The 24,396-nt window shown below is 46.3% G+C and overlaps 1 protein-coding gene across 3 annotated transcripts in view; it reads right to left on the bottom strand.

The window, feature by feature from the left end:
* The window catches only part of plpp1a (phospholipid phosphatase 1a), a 213,373-nt gene that overhangs the window by 93,372 nt on the left and 95,605 nt on the right, over nucleotides 1-24,396 (bottom strand). For 2 of the 3 annotated variants that reach the window (XM_072497033.1, XM_072497034.1), the window contains exon 2: nucleotides 10,953-11,104. The exons of the other annotated variant lie outside the window; for it this stretch is intronic. In XM_072497033.1, coding sequence (XP_072353134.1) covers nucleotides 10,953-11,104 — 152 coding nt within the window. The remainder of the gene's footprint in view (nucleotides 1-10,952; nucleotides 11,105-24,396) is intronic. 3 annotated transcript variants of the gene reach the window in all.

Below are 24,396 nucleotides of genomic sequence, written 5' to 3'. Positions count from 1 at the left end.
ACCGCCGCAGGGATGCATTGGTCTGCTAAGCTAATGGTATGGACTTCAAGAATATTCCTTATCCTGCCTTCAAACCTGCCTATTTGGAACGTGTGTCCAATATATTGACCACTTTTACAGTCCAGTGGGGGCTGGGTTAGCACAGTGGGCTAAACAGCTGGCTTGTAATGCAGAACAAGGCAGCAGCGTGGGTTCAATTCCCGTACCGGCCTCCCTGAACAGGCGCCGGAATGTGGCGACTAGGGGCTTTCACAGTAACTACATTGAAGCCTACCTGTGACAATAAGCGATTATTAAAGGAACCTAAAATAATCATAAGCAAAAATAGAAAATCTGAGGAATAGGCTTAGAACCAAATAACTAGTCTGATACATGTTGCAAAACATCAAGGAAAGTAGGCAAAGTGGAGGTCCATGGTGCACAAGAAGCAGAGCATGAGGAGCAGGAGACAGACACAAAACTCAGAGGACTCCTGCAGTGGGCAGTCTCGAATAACCACTTACAATAATGGCAATATCCAGTCACAGATAGCTGAAGGAGCATGAACTGGCCCTTCAGAAGCTGAAGCTATGTCAGGATCCTTAATCTTAATCATTTCTTAATCTATATGAGGGGGCAGGGTGCTTTAGATAATGTGGAACCTGCCTCTCTCTCTCTCCTGCTACATCCTGGGTACTGATCACTGACTACTGTAAACTGACCATTGCTGTCAGAATAAATTATAGGGTATCAATGAGGAGTGTAAAATCCACCATTTGAACCAATCCACCAGCTTTGCAAACCTAGCAATGGCAAACTTGTGTAAACTGGAACTTATTTTTTACATTTCGAGTACCCAATTCTTTTTTTCCCAATTAAGGGGCAATTTAGCTTGGCCAATTCACCTACCCTGCACATCTTTGAGTTGTGGGGGTGAGATCCACGCAGACACAGGGAGAATGTGCAAACTCCACACGAACAGTAACCCGGGGCTGGATTTGCACCCGGGTCCTCAGCGCTGCAGTCCCAGTGCTAACCACTGCGCCACATGCCGCCCCCACAAGAATCATAGTTCATCCAGCACCAGAACACTGGAAAAAGGAGAATGTTTTAGACCTGCCCATTATTTTTCCTGCACTGCATTTGTTGGAACCAGGAACCAGGGGCGAAATTCTCCGGAAACGGCGCGATGTCCGCCGACTGGCGCCCAAAACGGCGCAAATCAGTCGGGCATCGCGCCGCCCCAAAGGTGCGGAATGCTCCGCATCTTTGGGGGCCGAGCCCCAACCTTAAGGGGCTAGGCCCGCGCCGGATGAATTTCTGCCCCGCCAGCTGGCGGAAAAGGCCTTTGGTGCCCCGCCAGCTGGCGCGGAAATGACATCTCCGGGCGGCGCATGCGCGGGAGCGTCAGCGGCCGCTGACAGTTTCCCACGCATGCGCAGTGGAGGGAGTCTCTTCCGCCTCCGCCATGGTGGAGACCGTGGCGAAGGCGGAAGGGAAAGAGTGCCCCCACGGCACAGGCCCGCCCGCGGATCGGTGGGCCCCGATCGCAGGCCAGACCACCATGGGCCAGATCTCCCCGCGCCCCCCCCCCAGGACCCCGGAGCCGCCCGCGCCGCCTTGTCCCGCCGGTAAGGTAGGTGGTTTAATCTACGCCGGCGGGACAGGCATTTTAGCGGCTTGACTTCGGCCCATTCGGGCCGGAGAATCGCGGGGGGGGGGGGGGGGGGCCGCCAACCGGCGCGGCGCGATTCCCGCCCCCGCCGAATATCCGGTGGTGGAGAATTCGGCAACCGGCGGGGGCGGGATTCACGCCAGCCCCCGGCAATTCTCCGACCTGGCGGGGGGTCGGAGAATCTCGCCCCAGATATCCCTTCCCCATCTAGGTCGCATGTGAAGACCGCACGTGTAAGGCAGCAGTGCTAACCACTGAACCACTGTGACGCTCTTGCAAATTAGAACTTAAGGACTCAATAGCAACAGTATGGGTAGGCAATATAGTGGTTATGGTATTTGTTTGCAACCAAGTAGTTGAAACATCAAATTGCACCATGACAAGTTGTGAAATTGAGTTCAATAAATTTGATAATTAATGAGGCTCAGGTCAGAATAAAGAATTAAGGAACCTGCTCCTTCACCGATGTTCTGTGCTGCACACAGGTTAACTCTTTCCTTTTATAAATTTAGAGTACCCAATTCATTTTTTCCAATTAAGGGGCAATTTAGCGTGGCCAATCCACCCATCCTGCGGAATCTACGCAAACGCGGGGAGAATGTGCAAACTCCACACGGACAGTGACCCAGAGCTGGGATCGAACCTGGGACCTTGGCGCCTTGAGGCAACAGGGCTAACCCACTGCGCCACCGTGCTGCCCAACACAGGTTAACTCTTAATGCCCTCGGACTTCCGGTGACGGCGGGCGGGAGGCAGCCGCACATGGGAGGGCTCCCGTTCGGGAACGGCATTTTCGCGGAGTAACGCCCGGTCCTAGGGCCAGCAACGGCAGTAAAAGTCGGGGGATAGCGCAAGGAGAAGAAGGATGTCGAAAATCACCAAAAAAAACGGCTGTGAAAAAAGCGTCTGAAAGTCCGTTGGAGAGGGGAAAGGTCACCGCGGGGTCAACAAAGGGAATGGAGGCTGGAGCACCAGGGGAGGCCGCAGTGCTTACGGCTGAAGAACTAACTAAGGTGACGGCTGTGGAATTCCAAAAGCAGTTGGCGCAGATTGAGAAATGTATGGAGATGGTGAGGAAGGAGATGAGGGAGGTTTTGAATGTGCTGGTGGAGGAGGTGGTTTCCCCGGTGAAGACGGCGGTGGCGAGCGCAGTGGCAGAGGTACGAGAGCAAGGGGAGGCGCTGAAGGAAGTGGAGGAGACGGTATTGCAGCACGGTGATCAACTTGCCTCGATGGGATCGGAGGCCCCGACGGGTCCGCTGGAGGTGGAGGGAGCCTATCGAGTTATGGCGCGAAGACCGAGGGCTGGAGAAATTCCTCGAGCCATAGTGGTGAGATTTCTCCGATATAAGGATAGAGAGATGGTCCTCAGATGGGCAAAGAAAACTCGGAGCAGTAGGTGGGAGAACGCGGTGATCCGCGTATATTGGAGTGCGGAGGTGGCGAGAGGGAGGGCAAGCTTTAATCGGGCCAAGGCGGTGCTGCATAAACGGAAGATTAAATTTGGAATGCTGCAGCCAGCAAGACTGTGGGTCACACATCAAGGGAAACACCACTACTTCGAAACGGCAGATGAGGCGTTTACATTTATTGTCGAGGAGAAACTGGAGTGAGCGGGACAAAGTGGGGGGTGAATATGTGGGCTGAAGGGGGGGAAAAGAGGGAAGAGATGACTTCCCAAGTTGTTAATCCTGCGACCCTGGAATTTTCTCTCTTCCCCATTTCGTGGGGGAGGGGGGGAGGGAGGATGAGGAACTGAGGGCGCCGGCCATTGGGGGCGGGGCCAAAAGGGAAGCGCGGGCTTTGTTCCCGCGCTATGGTAATCACGGCGGGAACAGGGAAGCAGGAAGGAGGGGGCCTCGCACAGTGTGAGCCGAGGTCACGGGGGGAAGCCGAGGTCGGCCAGAGTTTGCTGACTTCTGGGAGCAACATGGGGGGTGCAATTACGCTAGTTTGGGATCTCGCCCGGGGGGGGGGGGGGGGTTAACTGGGTTGCTGCTGCTGGGGAGAAGGGGGAGCTGGTATGGGGGGGGGGGGGGTGGTCGGGGCGGGGGGGGGGGGGGCCGCTTGGGGGAGATACGGCTACGTGGGAACCGGGTGAGGAGCTGGATTGAAAAAGGAGATGGCTAGTCGTCAAGGGGGGGGGGTCAAAGAGCCCCCCAACCCGGTTGATCACGTGGAATGTGAGAGGGCTGAACGGGCCGATTAAGAGGGCACGGGTACTCGCACACCTAAAGAAACTTAAGGCAGATGTGGTTATGCTTCAGGAGACGCATTTGAAGCTGATAGACCAGGTCAGACTTCGCAAAGGATGGGTGGGACAGGTGTTTCATTCGGGGCTAGACGCAAAAAAAAGGGGGGTGGCCATACTGGTGGGGAAGCGGGTAATGTTTGAGGCAAAGACTATAGTGGCGGATAGTGGGGGCAGATAGGTGATGGTGAGTGGCAAATTGCAAGGGGAGGCGGTGGTATTAGTGAACGTGTATGCCCCGAACTGGGATGATGCCAACTTTATGAGGCTTATGTTAGGGCGAATCCCGGACCTAGAAGTGGGGAAGTTGGTAATGGGTGGAGATTTTAATACGGTGCTGGACCCAGGGCTGGACAGATCAAGGTCCAGGACCGGAAGGAGGCCGGCTGCAGCTAGGGTGCTTAAGGATTTTATGGTGCAGATAGGAGGAGTAGACGCCTGGAGATTTAGTAGACCTAGGAGTAAGGAGTTTTCGTTTTTCTCCTATGTCCACAAAGTTTATTCACGAATAGATTTTTTTGTTTTGGGAAGGGCACTGATCCCAAAGGTGACGGGGACGGAGTACACGGCTATAGCCATTTCGGATCATGCTCCACATTGGGTGGACCTGGAGATAGGGGAGGAAAAAGAACAGCACCCACCCTGGAGAATGGACGTGGGATTATTGGCAGGTGAGGGGGTGTGTTTAAGGGTGAGGGGGTGTATTGAAAGGTACTTGGAAATTAATGATAATGGGGATATACAGGTGGGAGTGGTCTGGGAGGCGCTGAAGGCAGTGGTTAGAGGGGAGCTGATATCTATTAGGGCACATAAAGGAAAGCAGGAGGGTAGGGAAAGGGAGCGGTTGTTGAAAGAACTTCTGAGGGTGGACAGACAATATGCGGAGGCACCGGAGGAGGGACTGTACAGGGAAAGGCAAAGGCGACATGTAGAATTTGACTTGTTGACTACGGGTAATGCAGAGGCACAATGGAGGAAGGCACAGGGTGTACAGTACGGATACGGGGAGAAGGCGAGCAGGTTGCTGGCCCACCAACTGAGGAAAAGGGGAGCAGCGAGGGAGATAGGGTGGGTGAGAGATGAGGAGGGAGAGATGGAGCGGGGAGCGGAGAGAGTGAATGGAGTGTTCAAGGCATTTTACGAAAGATTATATGAAGCTCAGCCCCCGGATGGGAAGGAGAGAATGATGTGCTTTCTGGATCAGCTGGAATTTCCTAAGGTGGAGGAGCAGGAGAGGGTGGGACTGGGAGCACAGATTGAGACGGAGGAAGTAGTGAAAGGGAGTGGGAGCATGCAGGCGGGGAAGGCCCCAGGACCAGATGGATTCCCAGTTGAATTCTATAGGAAATATATGGACTTGCTGGCCCCGCTACTGATGAGAACCTTTAATGAGGCGAGGGAAAGGGGGCAGCTGCCCCCGACTATGTCAGAGGCAACGATATCGCTCCTCCTAAAGAAGGAAAAAGACCCGCTGCAATGCGGGTCCTACAGGCCCATTTCCCTCCTGAATGTGGACGCTAAGATTCTGGCCAAGGTAATGGCAATGAGGATAGAGGATTGTGTCCCGGGGGTGGTTCATGAGGACCAAACTGGGTTTGTGAAGGGGAGACAGCTGAATACAAATATACGGAGGCTTCTAGGGGTAATGATGATGCCCCCACCAGAGGGGGAAATCGGAGATAGTGGTGGCGATGGATGCCGAGAAAGCATTAGATAGATTGGAGTGGGATTATTTGTGGGAGGTGCTGAGGAGATTTGGCTTTGGGGATGGGTATATCAGGTGGGTACAGTTGCTGTATAGGGCCCCGATGGCGAGCGTGGTCACGAATGGACGGGGGTCTGACTATTTTCGGCTCCATAGAGGGACGAGGCAGGGATGTCCTCTGTCCCCGTTATTGTTTGCACTGGCGATTGAACCCCTGGCCATAGCATTGAGGGGTTCCAGGAAGTGGAGGGGAGTACTCAGGGGGGGAGAAGAACACCGGGTATCTCTGTATGCGGATGATTTGTTGCTATATGTGGCGGACCCGGCGGAGGGGATGCCAGAGATAATGCGGATACTTGGGGAGTTTGGGGATTTTTCAGGGTATAAACTGAACATGGGGAAAAGTGAGTTGTTTGTGGTGCATCCAGGGGAGCAGAGCAGAGAGATAGAGGATTTACCGTTGAGGAAGGTAACAAGGGACTTCCGGTACTTGGGGATCCAGATAGCCAAGAATTGGGGTACATTACACAGGCTCAATTTAACGCGGTTGGTGGAACAGATGGAGGAGGACTTTAAGAGATGGGACATGGTGTCCCTGTCATTGGCAGGTAGGGTGCAGGCGGTTAAAATGGTGGTCCTCCCGAGATTCCTTTTTGTGTTTCAGTGCCTCCCGGTGGTGATCACGAAGGCTTTTTTCAAAAGAATCGAGAAGAGTATTATGAGTTTTGTGTGGGCTGGGAAGACCCCGAGAGTGAGGAGGGGATTCTTGCAGCGTAGTAGGGACAGGGGGGGCTGGCACTACCGAGCCTAAGTGAGTACTACTGGGCCGCCAATGTTTCAATGGTATGTAAGTGGATGGGAGAAGGGGAGGGAGCGGCGTGGAAGAGATTGGAGAGGGCGTCCTGCAGGGGGACTAGCCTACAAGCAATGGTGACGGCACCGTTGCTGTTCTCACCAAAGAAATACACCACAAGCCCGGTGGTGGCTACATTGAAAATTTGGGGGCAGTGGAGACGGCATACGGGAAGGACGGGAGCTTCGGTGCGGTCCCCGATAAGAAACAATCATAGGTTCGTTCCGGGGAGAATGGATGGGGGATTTGGAGCATGGCAAAGAGCTGGGGTAGTACAACTGAGAGATCTGTTTGTAGATGGGACATTTGCGAGTCTGGGAGCGCTGACGGAAAAATATGGGTTGCCCCAAGGGAATGCATTTCGGTACATGCAATTGAGGGCTTTTGCGAGGCAACAAGTGAGGGAATTCCCGCAGCTCCCCACGCAGGAGGTGCAGGATAGAGTGATCTCAGAGACATGGGTGGGGGATGGTAAGGTGTCGGACATATACAGGGAAATGAGGGACGAGGGGGAGATCATGGTAGATGAGCCGAAAGGGAAATGGGAAGAAGAACTGGGGAAGGAGATTGAGGAGGGGCTGTGGGCTGATGCCCTACGTAGGGTAAACTCATCGTCCTCGTGTGCCAGGCTAAGCCTGATACAATTTAAGGTGTTACACAGGGCGCATATGACTGGAGCACGGCTTAGTAAATTTTTTGGGGTAGAGGATAGGTGTGCGAGATGCTGGAGAGGCCCAAGGAATCACACCCACATGTTCTGGTCATGCCCGGCACTACAGGGGTTCTGGGTGGGGGTGGCAAAGGTGCTTTCGAAGGTGGTGGGGGTCCGGGTCGAACCAAGCTGGGGGTTGGCTATATTTGGGGTTGCAGAAGAGCCGGGAGTGCAGGAGGCGAGAGAGGCTGACGTGTTGGCCTTTGCGTCCCTAGTAGCCCAGCGCAGGATATTGTTAATGTGGAAGGAAGCCAAACCCCCGGGTGTGGAGACCTGGATAAACGACATGGCAGGGTTTATAAAGTTAGAACGGATTAAGTTTGTGTTAAGGGTTTCGGCTCAGGGGTTCACCAGGCGGTGGCAACCGTTCGTCGATTACCTCACAGATAGAGGGAATGGAGAAGAAGTAGACAACAGCAGCAACCCGGGGGGGGGGGGGGGGGGGGGGGAGGAGGAGGAATCGGACGGACTCTCAGGGATGTTATTGTATATGTATAGGTATTTGTTATAGGTAATTGTATATTGGATTGTATTTTTGGAGAGTATTTATTTTGGATAAGGCAGTTGCCATTCAGTTTTGTTTTTGTTTATATATTATTTATTTATTTGTTTAAAACTGGCCACTGTTATTTATATTGCTTTATTGTTGTGTAAAAGAAACACCACGTACTGTTATGTTTGGCCAAAAATCTTGAATAAAATATATATATTTTTTAAACTTGCCTCGATGGGGAAGGCGATGCGGAAGGTGATGGACACGAACAAGAATCTGCGAGGAAAAATGGAAGATCTGGAAAACAGATCCAGGCGACAGAATCTGAGGGTCGTGGGGCTGCCCGAAGGAGTTGAAGGACCGAAGCCAACTGAGTATTTTGCCGCGATGCTGGCAAAACTACTGGGGGAGGGGGAGGACCCCTTCCGATATGAACTGGATCGGGCTCATCGGTGGTGGAGGCCTGTACCAAAGGCGAGTGAGCCGCCAAGGGCAGTGACTCTGTGCTTCCGGAGGGACAGTGTGAAGGAGAAGGTCCTGAGCTGGACCAAGCAGAAGCGGGTGGTGCAGTGGGCTGGAGCTGGTATACGTGTATACCAGGACTTTACGGTGGAGCTGGCGAGGAGGCGGGCTGCCTTCAACCGGGTGAAGAGGGCACTGTACATTAGCAAGGTGCGGTGCGGCATTGTATATCCTGCGAAGCTGAGGGTGACTTACAAGCTCAGGGACTTTTATTTTGGAACGGCGGATGCAGCGGAGGAGTTTGCAAAGGCAGAAGGACTGTGGCAGAACTGACAAATTGAGGAATGGTCATGTGCCGATGTAACCTCATGACTGTATTTTCTTCTTTTTTTTGTATCACTACGCGCGGGTGTAGAGACTAAAGGAGCCAATGTGGTATATATTTGGACAAGGGAAGGGACGGGACTTTCACTCGAAAGGAGGGCTCTTTGGGGTGTAGGTGGATATGTGGGGTTTGTGTGCTAAAAGGGGATCTTTGGGCTTTCCGAGGGCTGGGCAAGTGGGAAAGGGACCCGGGCGGGTGCCTCCACGCTGGCCGGTTTAAGCCGGCCAGTGAACGGGAGTGAGGTGGGGGGAGGGGCTGCAGCCATCGGAGCCTGACAGAACAGGGTCTGAGTGGTCTAGCCGGGGTGGAAAGTTGGGGGGAGGGAACCGAGGTTGGGGGAGGGAACCGAGGTTGGGAGGAGGAATTTTACAAGAGGCATTGGACGGGAGGAGCTGGAGACTTGGGGGGGGGGACACAACGTTGGGGTATCATGTACGGTACTCTCTTAGAGGCTGGATGGCGTTGGTTGGGGGGCTGGAGACCTGGGGTGGGTGGGGGGGAGCTGTGTAAGATTAAGGGTGACTACGGGTAATCCCTGATTCCTTTTTGTCATTTGTTTCTGTAAACATGCGGGTTGAGGTTTGGGGGTTGGTGGGTAGATGGGATCGTTGTTATTATGGGGACTGACATAATCTTGCTGATTATTGTTTATTGTTGATGGGTGTAAATGTGGGAGAAAACGTGAAAAAGGAGAATAAATTTGTTTTTTAAAAAACTCTTAATGCCCTCTGAGTTAGCCCAGCAGGGTGTGAAACAAACCCAACATAAAACATGAAACATAGAATAACCCTTTGTTTAACACTGATAAGACAGTATTGCTTGATAATGAAAGATGGCCTTGAAATGAATACAGTGTAGTATCACGCCCTATCCTGTAACAAGTGGATTGCAGCTTTTATTGAAGTTGCTAAACACAGAGTAAAAATGTGACAGCACAGGAATTTCACATCCTCCTGACCTGACACATATTAAATCACATTGTTCAATGATTAAAGGTCCCTAAATACATTTCAGAACAGCATTGCATAAAGGCAACAAGTCAATGGTTCACAACGAATGTTTAGAGATCTTTTTTTGTTTAATGAGCTGAAAAGCCATGCTCGGTTGCTCAGCAAGCTAATCTACTAAGCAGCTGAGCCACATCAGTAAGGAGAGTTTAAAGTTCAAACTGGCTGAGCTGGCTGGTAATCTTTAGGAGAGAATGGAAAGGGATTCAACTAGAGAAGACAAAGACATACAGGATGTCATTTTGTTCCCAATGTTGACACTCTGATGTGCATATGCATAATTTATATCTCTCACTAGAGAAATTCCACCAGGAATACCTCCATCGCATCCTCCGGTTCAATGGGAAGTCTGGCGTTACAAATCCTAGTGTCCTTGAAGCCAGCTCCATAAGTATTCAGGCAAAACTCCTGCAAGGTCAATCAATTACGATGGTCTGGATACGCCGAAAAGCATCTCTCCCATCGGGTTCTTTATTCTCAGCTCTCAAGTGGCCCGTGTTCCAGGAAAAACAAAGAAAATATTTCAATGACACCCTGAAGATCTCCTTGAAGTGGGGCAAGCATTGTCAGTAACAACTGGGTGGATCTTACCACTGTTCAAAATGACAACAACTTGTCAATTAAGCTGCATCATGCTTTGAGTCACAATGTTTTAATGATGAGGCAGAATGATGGCAGAGAAAGAAAGAAAAGGAAGCACTCCGGATCCCGCTACCTCATGGGCCGTCCTGTGCCCTGTGCCAAAAGATCTGCAGGTCGAGAATCAGCTTGTTCAGTCACACGAAGAGGCAGCAGAAAATCGTGATCCGGGTCGACATCATCCTCAAATAAAGGGAAGCCACCAATGATGACAATTAAGTTAAAAAGGCTTTGACAATTATTTTCCTGAAGATGATACTCCTTGAAAAGGTACAAGGCACACCAAAGCCCCGGGAAACACCAAGCAAAACACACTCTTTATGGGATTCTGTTCCCATTTGGGTAGATCACGCCCATTGTTTTTAATTTAAAAAACAAAATGCTCCTCCCTTGCTCTTTTTATCCCGAAGGCAACAGCAGTTAGCAGGACAAAGTCAGCAATCTAGTACCTCAACCCAAAATAGCGAAAGTCGATACCCAATTCCATCAATGTCGCTATGTAGCTGAGTCCAGCGAGACCTCCTTTGACCAGTCCAAACTGCCACCCCAACTAAGAACAGTTAATCCAGCACTGACTAGGTAATGAACCTGGGCTAACTTGATTGAAGAGCTGAGTTTCTAGCTGAAATGTCTGTTTAACTACTAATTAATTGAGGCAGTTACCAAAATAAAGTCATACAGGTCTTACATTTTCCTTGCAGCTGATGCACACGCCAGAGAGTAAGCAACATAATTTGCAACAGCAGACGAAAACAGAGTAAATTGTACGGAGTAAAAATGAGTCGACTTACTACCAGAAGAGCAAACGGAATAAGTATTCCTGCTAATAATTGGTAGGGTATGGTGTCCTCTTTGTATGGGTACTTGATAGTTTCATCATTACAGTAAAATCCTCGTCTGAATGGTGAATGCATCGGTGTAAGAATTGCAAAGGGCAATCCAGCTGGCAAAAGCAATGAGAAACCAGACTGTCAGTATAATCAGGTACGATATAAGCTGCTCAATGATCCGTGTCCAAGTGTTACTGGTTTAATTATTTGGCAATGACCAGGATACTGGGTATAGGTTTAAAACAGCAGAAAATATAAAGGTACATGATGTAGTACACTAACATACTATAATCATGTGGTCACAGCAAATGGGCATCCAAGGATAATTCCCCACCTGGAGGGCACATGCTTACTATTGCTAAATGGAGCTGGCCACAGAGAAGATGGAAAAATCACCAGAGGGGTCTGCTATTGTGTGCACCCTGTCAACCAGGTCAGCTGTGCTGCAGTGTGCCTGCCTGCCACTTTTGGGCACAGAATGTGGCGGGGACAAAAAAAGTTACCACTTTCAAAAGACCCAGCTAAGAAACAAACCTAGAACCAAAACAAAAATTGATTGATTAGACAAACAATCAATACACAGTGGTAATGAAAAATTGGTAAAATATGACATTTGGAACATGAAAGTAACACTGAGAATGCCTGAGACTTTCAATGAAAGGGAAAAGTCCCACAAAGAGTTAACAGCAGCAGCTTGTTTGAAATGCAGACAGCTTCACAGACGGGAAGGAAAACAGCTAGGAACAATTCATTCTGAGTTACAAGTTTAAAAAGTCATTTGATCGACTTAAATTCTTAAGTTATATGAAAGGGAACAGTATTTCACAATTCTTTAAGCAATGAATTATTTTATTGAACAATTAAGAAGAGCAGCCAGAATCTAAGGTTTAAAATAAGGAACAACTGTTAAGCGTGAAAACCTGCTGACACCAGTGGTTGGAGGAGACAACTGATTTACAAATAAAGAAACCCATAAGGTGACAAGGTTACACTACAACATACAGCATTTTGACATTAAAACCTTTTAGAAAATGGCCAAACCAGATAAGTGGGCAGCACGGTAGCATTGTGGATAGCACAATTGCTTCACAGCTCCAGGGTCCCAGGTTCGATTCCAGCTTGGGCCACTGTCTGTGCGGAGTCTGCACATCCTCTCCGTGTGTGAGTGGGTTTCCTCCGGGTGCTCCGGTTTCCTCCCACAGTATAAAGATGCAGGTTAGGTGGATTGGCCATGATAAATTACCCTTAGTGTCCAAAATTGCCCTTCGCGTCAGGTGGGGTTACTGGGTTATGGGGATAGGGTGGAGGTGTTGACCTTGGGTAGGGAGCTCTTTCCAAGAGCCAGTGCAGACTCGATGGGCCGAACGGCCTCCTTCTGCACTGTAAATTCTATGATAAGGATGGAGTTAAAGGGGGTAGCCTGAACATGACATTAGCTTGACCCAAAGATGACCCGTGCTGAGACTGAAAAAATCATTAAAAAAGACATAAATCTGAAAGGTTACTGACGAAGACACAGACAAATTTATTACATGTCAAGCAAAGTGAAAAAGTTCAAAGTAAGTAATGGCGAGCTGATGGAATGAAGCTGCGCTGTTGCAAGGTGCCACGCTTCTAACCGATAGAAACTAGCTTTCAACTGTCAGCGTCAAGCAGCAGAAGGGAGCCATTTGTGAAGGTCAGGCTGCACAAATTGCTATACAAATTCTGAAAAGTGAGCAGAAAATCAGAGAATATTCCTCGGTGATGGGACAAACAGCACCTGAAGACCGAGCAACCCAGAGAAGCGAAGTGAAGACCAAAAGTTAAAGAAAAACGATCGACAAGATAGACTTGAAAGTCTTACAACTGGTCCGAACAAGAAAAGATCTTTCTACCTTTCTGTAAAAGTAGTTTTTATCTTTTTAACTTGAAAATAAAGTTAAGTTTAAATTGATAACCTGAAAGAGAGGTTATTATTATTAGAAAGTTTACTTTACTCTACTTACGTGTGTAAGCTACTGAGTGGTAAGTAGACGGAATCGCCTAGTAAGATATGGATTATACCGGGGGATAACTTGAAATAATAGTCTGACCTGATTGGCATCCACCTAAGTCTGCCTAGGAGTCAGGGAAAGCAAGGGCATCCCTGGATCACCATTTAGAATTACAGCGTTCTATCGACTATAGGGGGAATTCTAAGAATAGTGGTGAGGTTTTTTCTTCATGGCGCCCAGCATGGAGGCCTAGGATATTAGAAGTTTCTAGGTAAAGCGAGGCTAGAATATTAGAAGTTTCTCGCTAAGCGGGTGGAGGTTAGAATATTAGAGGTTTCTGACCGACATAGATAATAAAATATTAGAAATTTCTTGTTCCCAAAGAACGGTTAGAGCATTAGAAATTTCTAATCGGCACAGAGGCTAAAATATTAGAAGTTTTTAGTCTATGTGTGAGTCAAACTTTACCGGCCAAGTTTAGTTTGGAAAGTCATGTGTGATTGACTTAGAAGGATATTCTGTGGATCGAGGGGACATAAGACTCAGTTGAGGGCGAGTGTTAGTGGACTAGAAAATACTAACCCTGAGTAAAAGTCTGCAGGACGGCTTAGTAACAAGTACCGAGTGTCCTGCATCCATCATTGGTAGAAGTAGGCTAAAAATAAATCATCCTTGGACTCAGGCAGATTGTGAGGGTAAAACCTGGAGAAATAGGGACGCCTAGAAACCTTTGGGAACCAATCAATCGACCCTTAACGAAAACAGGAAGATAGTGCCTTAGGTATCTTTGCGATAACCCACGATGGGTACTTACCCCTTAATTTCAGATCGTGACTGAAAGGGACCGCCAGTAACAGAAAAACTAAAAGTTAAAAATCTGAAAAATGGCAATTAGGGTAATACTTTTGCCCTGGAATATGGGCAAGAGCGATGGAGCAATGGAACAGGAGTGGAAAAAATGTAAAAAGCAAAAGAACCATTGGGAGAAAACGATTTATCAGGAAGGAGACATATCATTCTTTGTTAGAGTACCTACAGAAGAGAGATCCAATCGGGATTCTTAAGGCATTGTGTAAATTTGCATTTGAGAAAAAAGCTCAATCACTAGTTTTGTTCAGACCCAAGCAGAAGCACGCAGTTGCTCAAGTGGGCAGGGTATGCTCTGGACTGGTTAAAATTCTCCATCAGGAGAACATGAATGAGATATCTCAGATTCCTAGTGAACAGAAAATAGGTCAAAACTGGCAAAAGATTACAGAAAACAGTTACAAAACAATGAAACGTTAGAAATGGAGGAGGATGAGGAATCAGTTTTAGAATGAGAGCACTGAAAAAACAGTAGGGCATCAAACGAGTGCGCTACGTGAAAACAAAGGCGAAAGCTTTGCGCAAGTGAAGGAGACACATCCTGAGTGAGTGAGACACATCCAGAGTGGGAACTGGAACTTGGTAATTTGGTGCAGTGAGGTAATCAGGAAATGCAAGTGGTAAATCTAGTTTTGCTGTTTTTCAGTTAAAAGTGCAGTGTGTAGCTTAATGTCGGATTGGCTGAAGCTGCCCCCAGCTTATTTGCTGAGAGGTAGTTATCTGTCAGTCACCTGAAGCCTGTTTAGTGGCACAAGGGTGTAGCTTGTATTCTTCTGTTTCAAGCTTAAGTAGTGTGTCACCCTGGTTAGCTGAGTTCTGTATAAAAGACAGACAGAAAGCGCACTCAGTAAGCTTTGCGCTGGTGAAGGAGACACATCCTGAGTGAGTGAGACACATCCAGAGTGGGAATTGGAACTTGGTAATTTGGTGCAGTGTGGTAATTTGGTGCAGAGTGGGCGAAGGTGCTTTTTCCCTAGCGTTTTGTTCTCTTTCTTCTGGCCTGTAACTGTTAATCTGCAGGGAGAGAACCAGAGAGCATCCTGGGAAGGTAAGTGATTTTTATACCCTTTTCAAATTGTGTATGGGGGGAACTGTAAGTGACATCACAGTAAAGCTGTGACCTGATTGGCTGGTTGGGAACCTGTTAAATTTGAAAAAAAAATATTGCAAAATCAAATCTAATTGATTAACTAGATAGCGGAGTAACTAAATCTGAGGCCAGAGATCGGTATTTAGCATTTAATTTTACAGTAAAAATCATCTAGTGTCAGGGCCATATAGTTAATTGTAAATTAATCTACCAATAATTCAAGTGTTTATTTTAAATTAATTAACTAGTGCTTAAATGTCACTCAGCGGGGTGCAATGCTCCGACTGTGAGATGTGGCAGATCTGTGACGCTTCCAGCGTTCCGGTCGACTACATCTGCAGTTAACCAAAGTGTAACCAATGGCAGCTCCTCACAGACCGCGTGGTTCGGTTGAAGCAGTAATTAGATGCACTTAGGAGCATGCAGGTGGCGGAAAGCATCATAGATAGGAGTTATAGAGATGTGGTCATGCCCAAGGTGCAGGCAGAGAGATGGGTGACCACCAGATGGGGCAGGCAGTCGGTGCAGGAACCCCCTGTGGTTTTCCCCCTCTCGAACAGGTATACCGCTTTGGATACTGTTGGGGGGAATAGCCTATCAGGGAAAAACAGCAGCAGCCAGAACAGTGGCACCACGGCTGGCTCTGATGTTCAGCAGGGAGGGTCAAAGCGCAGAAGAGTAATAGTCATAGGGGACTCTATAGTCAGGGGCACATATAGGCGCTTCTGTGGACGTGAAAGAGACTCCAGGATGGTATGTTGCCTCCCTGGTGCCAGGGTCCAGGTTGTCTCCGAACGAGTAGTGGGCATCCTGAAGGGGGAGGGCAAACAGGCAGAGGTTGTTGTACATATTGGTACTAATGACATAGGCTGGAAGGGGCATGAGGTCCTGCAGCAGGAGTTCAGGGAGCTAGGCAGAAAGTTAAAAGGCAGGGGGGACGATTCTCCGAGCCCCGCGCCGGGCCGGAGAATCGGAGTAACCGCGCCCCGACGCCGGCGCGCGATTCTCCGAGGTGCGGAAAATCGGCGCCATTTGCACTGGCACATTTGGCGTGGCGCGGCCGCGGGCTGCTGGAATTGGTGGGGCCGCCGATTCTCCGACCCGGATGGGCCGAGCGGCCGACCTGACACGACAGAGTTCAGCCGGCGCCGTTCACCCCTGGTCGCTGCCGGTGGGAACTCTGCGGGATGCTCGGGGGGGCGGCCTGTGGGGGGGGGGGGGAGTGTCCCTCACTGGGGGTGGGCCTCCAATGGTGTCTGGCCCACGACCGGCGGCCACCAATCGGCGGGCCGGCCTCTCCCCTCCTGGGCCTACTTTCCATATGTTCTTTGAAAAGGAGCAAACAAAGAACAAAGAACAAAGAAATGTACAGCACAGGAACAGGCCCTTCGGCCCTCCAAGCCCGTGCCGACCATGCTGCCCGACTAAACTACAATCCTCTACACTTCCTGGGTTCGTATCCCTCTATTCCCATCCTATTCATGTATTTGTCAAGATGCCCCTTAAATGTCATTATCGTCCCTGCTTCCACCACCTCCTCCGGTAGCAAGTTCCAGGCACCCACTACCCTCTGCGTAAAAAACGTGCCTCGTACATCTACTCTAAACCTTGCCCCTCTCACCTTAAACCTATGCCCCCTAGTAATTGACCCCTCTACCCCGGGGAAAAGCCTCTGACTATCCACTCTGTCTATGCCCCTCATAATTTTGTAGACCTCTATCTGGTCGCCCCTCAACCTCCTCCGTTCCAGTGAGAACAAACCGAGTTTATTCAACCGCTCCTCATAGCTAATGCCCTCCATACCAGGCAACATTCTGGTAAATCTCTTCTGCACCCTCTCTAAAGCCTCCACACAGGGTTGGTTAATCAGCACACAATTGGAACACACAATTCAAGAAGGGCAACACAGGCCCCAAAAGTATTACCCTTTGACCCGAGGTGCCAAATGCGAGCTGCAGATAACGATCAAGGAATTAGAACAGCAGGGGATTATTCAAGAGGTCACATATGCCTCGACAAATAGCCAACTTCAAGCAGTCAGCAAGCCTTACAGTACATTTAGAATGGTAACGAATTACAAAGCGTTAAACAAGGTCACAAAAAAGGATAAACTGTGTTTGATAAATCCACAAACTACATTGGAGAAGGTGGCAGGCAATACTTACTTAACTAGTATAGATTTAGCAAACGGATCCTGGAGTGTTCCATTAGACCCAGGAAGCAGGAAAAGACAGCATTTACCTTTGGCACTAAACATTACGTATACTGTAGACTGCCACAGGGATATGTTAATTCCCCAAATCACTTTCAGGCAATAGTAAGGGAGCTGATTAAAGATGATTTGGCTTTAGTATATATTGATGATGTGTTAATTGGAGATGACGATCAGGGAACACATGTAGAGAGAGTGACCAAGATTATTAAACCACTTAGTGAAGGACAACCACTTAAAATAGGGTTAAAGAAATGCCAGATTGGCAGGAGCGAAGTTGACTATTTAAGTTATTCAGTATCAAAGGAAGGTAGGGAAGCTACTGTCGGGATGAGAGAGAAGGTTGCTGAGATCACGACGCCCGTTTCGCGAAACGGGGTTCAGAAAATCATGGGAATTTGGGGGTATTTGAGGCCCGGGGACACAACGGCCGAGCATCAAATAGTCATCAGACAGAAACGTGAAGCTACAGGACATGAAGGTACCACTGTGGTGGCAAGAGAAATGGGAAACTAGGAATTAGAATAGCATATTGGAGGAAACACTTAGCGGCAGTTAGACGAGATTGTGAACGATGTATGGCCTGTGGAGGCCAGAAACGGAATAAAACTTATGGGAGTCTAAAAACTGAGAAACCAATGGAGGAATGGTCATTGGATTATGCAGGACCGCTTTTTCCTAGAAGCAGCAGAGGTAATCTGTACTTTTTGGTCAAAGCTGACAGTTGTACGGGGGAAATTGACCTTGGACCCATCTACAAAGAAAATGGAGCCACTACCAAAAGGGTGTTAGCAGAAATGATGACCTCGCGAGGTAGGCCAAAGTCACTTAGAATGGACAATGCATCACACTTTAGAAATAATACCATTATTAACTTTTGCGCGGACAGAGGAATAACAATCAATTGGGCCGTGAAATATGCGCTTGAGAGTAATGGAATGGCTGAAAGATCTGTAAGAAAAGTTAAGGATTGGATAATTAAAAATCAAAATGACAAAAGTTGGGATAAAGACATTGAGAGAATGGTGTTTGATCTTAATAGTAATCTTGGAACCTCTGTCTCCCAGCGACAAGAGGACCAGACGGCAACAGGCAGTTACCAAGTAGGAGAGGAAGTGTGGGTGAAACGACCGACTAAAACCACAGGAAAAGTAATCAGTGAGGCCGTGACAGGTAAAGACACGATCATAAAAGATTTGGGTAAACATACAGTTGAATTAGAGAAGCATGACGTCTGGAGCAAAATAAATTGTATCAGAATTTAAAAATCTGACCCAATTGAATAAGAGGAATTATGATACTCCATAGGCAACCTATGGGCAGCGAGCGCAGGAACATAAACAGTAAGGAATTAAACATATGGAATGATAGATCAAGGGCGGTTATTAATGGACCCCAGTTTAAAATGATTCATTGTGAGCATCAGGAGACAACATGTCAAGGCTGTGGGGTGTTTTGTAGCACAATTGTTTGGACAGGGAGTACTCATATGAAGCCCAGGAGATTGTCAGATACTGGGTATTCAGGAGATTTGATAATGCATTTGCAACGACAGCAATGGGTAGATGCTGCAGCCCCCAGGGAGATTTGGGGCATTCAGTTTTGCCACGATTGTTTTGTGAAATATCAGGCAACTTTAATGATTGAAGTTTGTGACCACAAGGTAGATTTTGACTCCGGAAAGTGTCACTGTAAGTGGGATAATAGATTAATGACAACGTGTAATTACTGCAAGGATAATTTGGCCGACAACAACATGACTCTGAGAGGCTGTGCAGGATTGTGGAGGAATGACAAACTTGTAGTCCCAATTAGTGAGCGAGTGTACATTCTGCATGATGTTGGAATGACACAGGGATACAAAGTTTGCATTACGATATTTAGAGTGTGTATCACTGCAATGATACCGTGCCATGGGATAGATCATACCCCCAAATCAATCGGACAAGGGAAGGAGTGTTGCATGAAGTTAATGATTGACCCGGAATATGGACTTGGGAAATATATGCATCAGAATAAACCCATAGATGTGACAAAAGGTCCGGAGGCAGGATTGAAGACTCCAGATAGTAAACAGGCTGCAGAAGGGAACAAATGTTTCGTTATGAGTGTCAGGGGATTACTACATTTGCTAGTCTTGTGTGATGAAGCAGAGTGGGACATCGCTGACTTGAAACCTGTTAGCAGCATTGATAGGAAACATGATAGAGTTCAAATGTTGTGTTCAAAATCCACGCCAGCAAAGAAAGAAAAAAAGAGATGGTGGCAAAGGAAATCCGGAAGTCCTGGACAGGGCACTTCTGGAATATCCAGACAAGAATAGAAAACACAAATTAAAAAATAGGGCCCTCTCCAACTTTAACCTGTTTGTTTGATTTTTCAGATGGAGAGAATGATACAGACCCATTTGTTTGGAAGGAGAAAAAGAGCTACAATCAAGCGGGAAATAAGAATCAGGGTTGAAGAAAGAATGGAAGTAATTAGGACAAGGAGTAAAATAGATTGGCTAAAATGGGGGGCAATGATATTAATGGGGATTACAGTAATTAGTTTGGGAGTATTAGTAAGGCTAATTGCATTAGGAAAGTCAGGTGAAATAATGGGATATAGAAAAATAGATACCAGATTGAATCACGAAGAACACATAATACAAATAAGAATAAACAAATGTTTAAATATAACGGAGGAAATCATTAATTTTCAGGACATTCAGGAAATAGGACTTAACAGCAGTATGTTAGAATCAAGAGAGAGTGCCAGTAACAACATATTGAGTAAAATGTGCGGAGCACTTATAAACAGTCTGGGATACATACTGAACCTATCAGACAGATTGAAGATTTTTAAACAGTATGCGGGAAACCAATGATACTCAATGAGACCCCAAGAAAGGGCAAATTAAGATAGGAAATGCATTACAGAATAAAACCACTGGTAGGAGAATGAAACAAAATAGGTGGAATAAATGCCTCCAACCACCAATAAAAGGAAGTTTATGTGAATTAAAATCCTATCTCACAGGTTGGAACATTAGTGATGTATGGGTGAATGGAGGAAGTATTGCGTTAACTAAGGTAAAGACAGGAAAAGAACAGATATGGGTAAAAGAAATAATGGACAGATTAGAAGGCCGGAATGAAATCACTATAATCAGGAATGTAACGTTAATAGGTAGAGGAACACGTTATGAAGTAATAAGTGAAGACGAAGTCACAACACAAATTAGGTTCGAAGATCCAAATTCGAATAATAACAATAATAAAGGATCAGATAATTCAATGAAAGATTGGTGGACCGAGTTAAAGAAAAGATGGAGAAACGGATTACATGGCATCGCCTGTGCTCCCATGTTAACAAGAGGACCGGTGTGGCTGGTAATCAGACCAGAGAATAAGAACAAAGTAAACATAGCACTAAACAATTCATTTCCATGGGTACATTATAGAGAGGAATGGGGGTTAGCAATAGATTGGGGGCGAAAAACTTCAGGACAAATAGCAAGTATAGAAGGAATTATTGATTTTTCAGATGGAGAGAATGATACAGACCCATTTCGAGGAGAAAAACTAAAAGTGAGTAAATTAGGAATATTTTTAGTAAAGGATGGAACGTGGACATGGATAAGGTTAAGAACATAGAAAAAGGAATGATGAGAAAAGTAATGGAATTATGGCATAGTAGACAAAAGAAAGATGTTACTAATGGATGGAAGGGTTTGGCTACCCACCCAGGAGATGCTAAAGGAGAATGGATATTAGGTCCGTGTAAGGAACAATGTGTTAGTAGCAGTCTCTCAAAAAAAGCAACAACTTGCGATGCCTCTGAAAGAAAATACAACTGTACTGAGCAGTTACACGGAGGAAGAATGGAAAGGTATCTAGTGAGACAAAGAGTAGCAGGAGGATTTAGTCAACTTGAGGCCTATGAAGGAAGTATAGGTCAAGCCTACAAGTTTATTGGGTTTACTGAAGGAGAACTGATAAAAATATTAGAAAAACCAACAACATGGACACCTGAATATTCGTTGGTATAGGCAAAATGGTTTGGTGACTTCTTTATCAAAAATTCATTAAAAATAGCGACACCATTGGTGGGGAGACTATCAAGAGGGAGATACCACTGGAACAGAGATAAAAATTGCATCAAGAGCAGTGACCTCAGGGTATAGGGCCGTTGTTCCAATACCTTGGGTAAAGACCAAAAGAGGATATAAATTTATAGGAAAATTTAGTAAATGGAGGGAACCTATGAAGGAAATTGAATTTGAACGGTGCACATGGGGAAAAATGATGAGAATGAAAGACAGTAGTCAAGCAAAACCAGTATGTTTAAGAAAACAGGGTTGAATCTGATGAAACAGTTAACAGCCAGATATGGGTCGAGCAAAAAGGAGGATGGGGTAGTCACTTGGTATGTGGATAAGACAGTTCGATCAGGAATATTTTGCCAAATGGACGATAATGAGATATTGATGGAAGGCTGGAAGGATTTCAAGGAAGAAGAATGGTGTATGGGTGAAAATTGGAATAAGACAAGCCCAGATAAAACAAACAGCACTTGCGTGTCTGGAATAGAACACCATCCATATTATCCCAGCTGGAGTAATTTGGGAAACAATTTGGAAGACGTGGGTTTAAAAATGAAAGAAACGGTTAAAACAGCAATTAAAATTATAGCAAGTCCATTTAAATGGTTTTGGGCTGTATTAACCTGGATTATAAACAACTGGTACTTGCTAATATCAGTTGCAGGAAGGGGCGATCATTGCTGCATTGCTATGGAAATTGGGAATTTTTAAATTATGTAGAATTTTATGCTGCAAATGTTGCGGTAAAATTGCTCAACGAAAAGAGAGAAAAATGATACAATTGGCTACATTGTTGAGGAAAGTAAATGATAAAGCCAGGAAGAAATCTTCTCGATTTATAAATAAACCAAAATATCAAATCATTGCTGAGGAGTGAAATCTCCGGTCACCCAGCTCTGACAGGACATGCGTCCTGAAAGCCAGCTGATGGGTGATCTGAGGTCTCCACGGGATGTGTATTACATGATGGATTTATTGAGGGTTTCAACAGGTAACAAGTCACTGACGAGGAACCCCTGCAGTTAAGAAAACAATGGCATGGAAGACAATTTTTAACAATTACCTAATGAAGCAAATAATTCAAGCTTAATGTTGCGACAGGGAATTTACAACCGTATTAAACGTAGTTGGCTTGAGGCATTATGATAGTTATTGAGAAATGTTATGTATCTTATACAGTATTGTTATGCATGTATGTAAGAGAAAAAAAAAGAAAATGGTTGAAGCAAGATAACAGGCGAATACTGAACACTGATGGTTTGTTGTGAATAGAGAGGATTACAGCTCTGAAGATACCAACAAACTGCAGTTAGGTAGGCAATCGGGAGGATTGGCACCAGGAGAGCCAATCTCTGTCGAAACCATGAATTATTATAAGACATCAGTGAGAGTTAGGTACGCCATAGATTTGGAGCAAGAGACAAGGACATCACTTCATCTTTCACGGCTGAAAATAGCAGGAGATCTCGGCATGTTTTGCGCTGGGGGTTCACAGGAGGTGCAGCCGTTTGAACAAATACTGTTCAATCAGCAACCACAGGGGATGAGAGTTTTTTTTTCTCTGTAGTATGGGACTATGTAAATAGAGGGGTTCCACAAGGTTTGACTTGATATATAATAAAAGTCGTTTAGTGGGTAATTTACCTAAGTACCGGGGCATATGATATCACGATGAAGGTTCAGGTGGCTGCTAATATGTGTGATTTATGTACAGGAATTAATAGTCATAAATGTTAACTCAAATAGCACCCTGGTCAGACCAGGATTTGAACTGTCAATGTTATATTTTATCTTTTATTACTAGAATTGTAATGGTTGTTGAAATAATTATGTAACGCGGTGACACACAAACAGTTATGTGATTAGTTGCTAGACAACATGTTAAGTAAGACTTACTTTTTGTAACTTTGTATTTGACAAATAGGGCGGCTTCTATGTTTATCTAGAGAATGATAAGATCATGGTTCGATGTGAGGAAAGTGGATTCGATTGGGTCCCCCCCCCCGTCCCCCCCCACCCACACACACACACACCCCCACCTGCTGGATGTATTAAATGTTTCAGGGCTAGTAATGGGAACGGGTTTTCAACTACCCTGGGATGGCTGCTTGATAACTGTTATCAGGGCAGGTGTACACTTCATGCCCTTCGGGACATGATAATGGAGGACAGGGATCTTAATGAGACATGACAATCAGTTTCAATAGGATGTACAGCGAATGGCCACGGCCGTACTTGGTTTAGAGACATATTGCAAACTCATGAGAGATACCCAGGGATAGAAGCAGGATCAAAGACACCTTTTACATTGATGAAGACTGGGTGTAAGTGGTTAGTACATGATATAATTATTTATGAGACCAATGAGGAACGTAAGGCAATTTGGATGCAAAAGGAATGGGATTCTCGCCTGCCAACAGTAAATAGACGACCTTTTTGGTTACTGTTGGATTAAGAGGCTTACTGATCCTAAGGGACACGAGGAGGCTTATCCGGAGCTGCTATCCCAAGGAGGTAAACTGCTTCGGAGACAGTGAAACACGCAGCAAATAGCTATTGTGTTACCTTTCTGTACAGCGGCCACTAGGATTCAAAGTAATTACAATTAAGGTATAACCGGTCTATCAACACTGGTGTGAGCGATGGATATTTACACAAAATTTAAAAGAAGGAAATTGGATATAGGCAAAATGATTAGGGAGATAAGTATTGGATGGGATATGTCGTGTTTCAAATGCCAAGATGGGGTGTAATGAAAAATTGGCAAAATATGAAATTTGAAACATGAAAGTAACATTGAGAATGCCTGAGACTTTTAATGAAAGGGAAAAGTCCCACAAAGAGTTAAAAGCAGCAGTTGTTTGACGTGAAGGAAAACAGCTAGGAACAATTCATTCTGAGTTACAAGTTTAAAAAGTCATTTGATCAACTTAAATTCTTAAGTTATATGAAAGGGAACAGTATTTCACAATTCTTTAAGCAATGAATTATTTTATTGAACAATTAAGAAGAGCAGCCAGAATCTAAGGTTTAAAATAAGGAAAACTGTTAAGCTGAAAACTTGCTGACACCAGTAGTAAGAGACAACTGATTTACAAATAAAGAAACCCATAAGGTGACATGGTTACACTACAACATACATCATTTTGACATTAAAACCTTTTAGAAAATGG

Source organism: Scyliorhinus torazame, chromosome 3 (genome assembly GCF_047496885.1).
Source record: "Scyliorhinus torazame isolate Kashiwa2021f chromosome 3, sScyTor2.1, whole genome shotgun sequence".
Taxonomy (NCBI): Eukaryota; Metazoa; Chordata; class Chondrichthyes; order Carcharhiniformes; family Scyliorhinidae; genus Scyliorhinus; species Scyliorhinus torazame.
The sequence above is the reverse complement of the archived record's forward strand: the minus strand, read 5'-3'. Positions and strand labels throughout refer to the sequence as shown.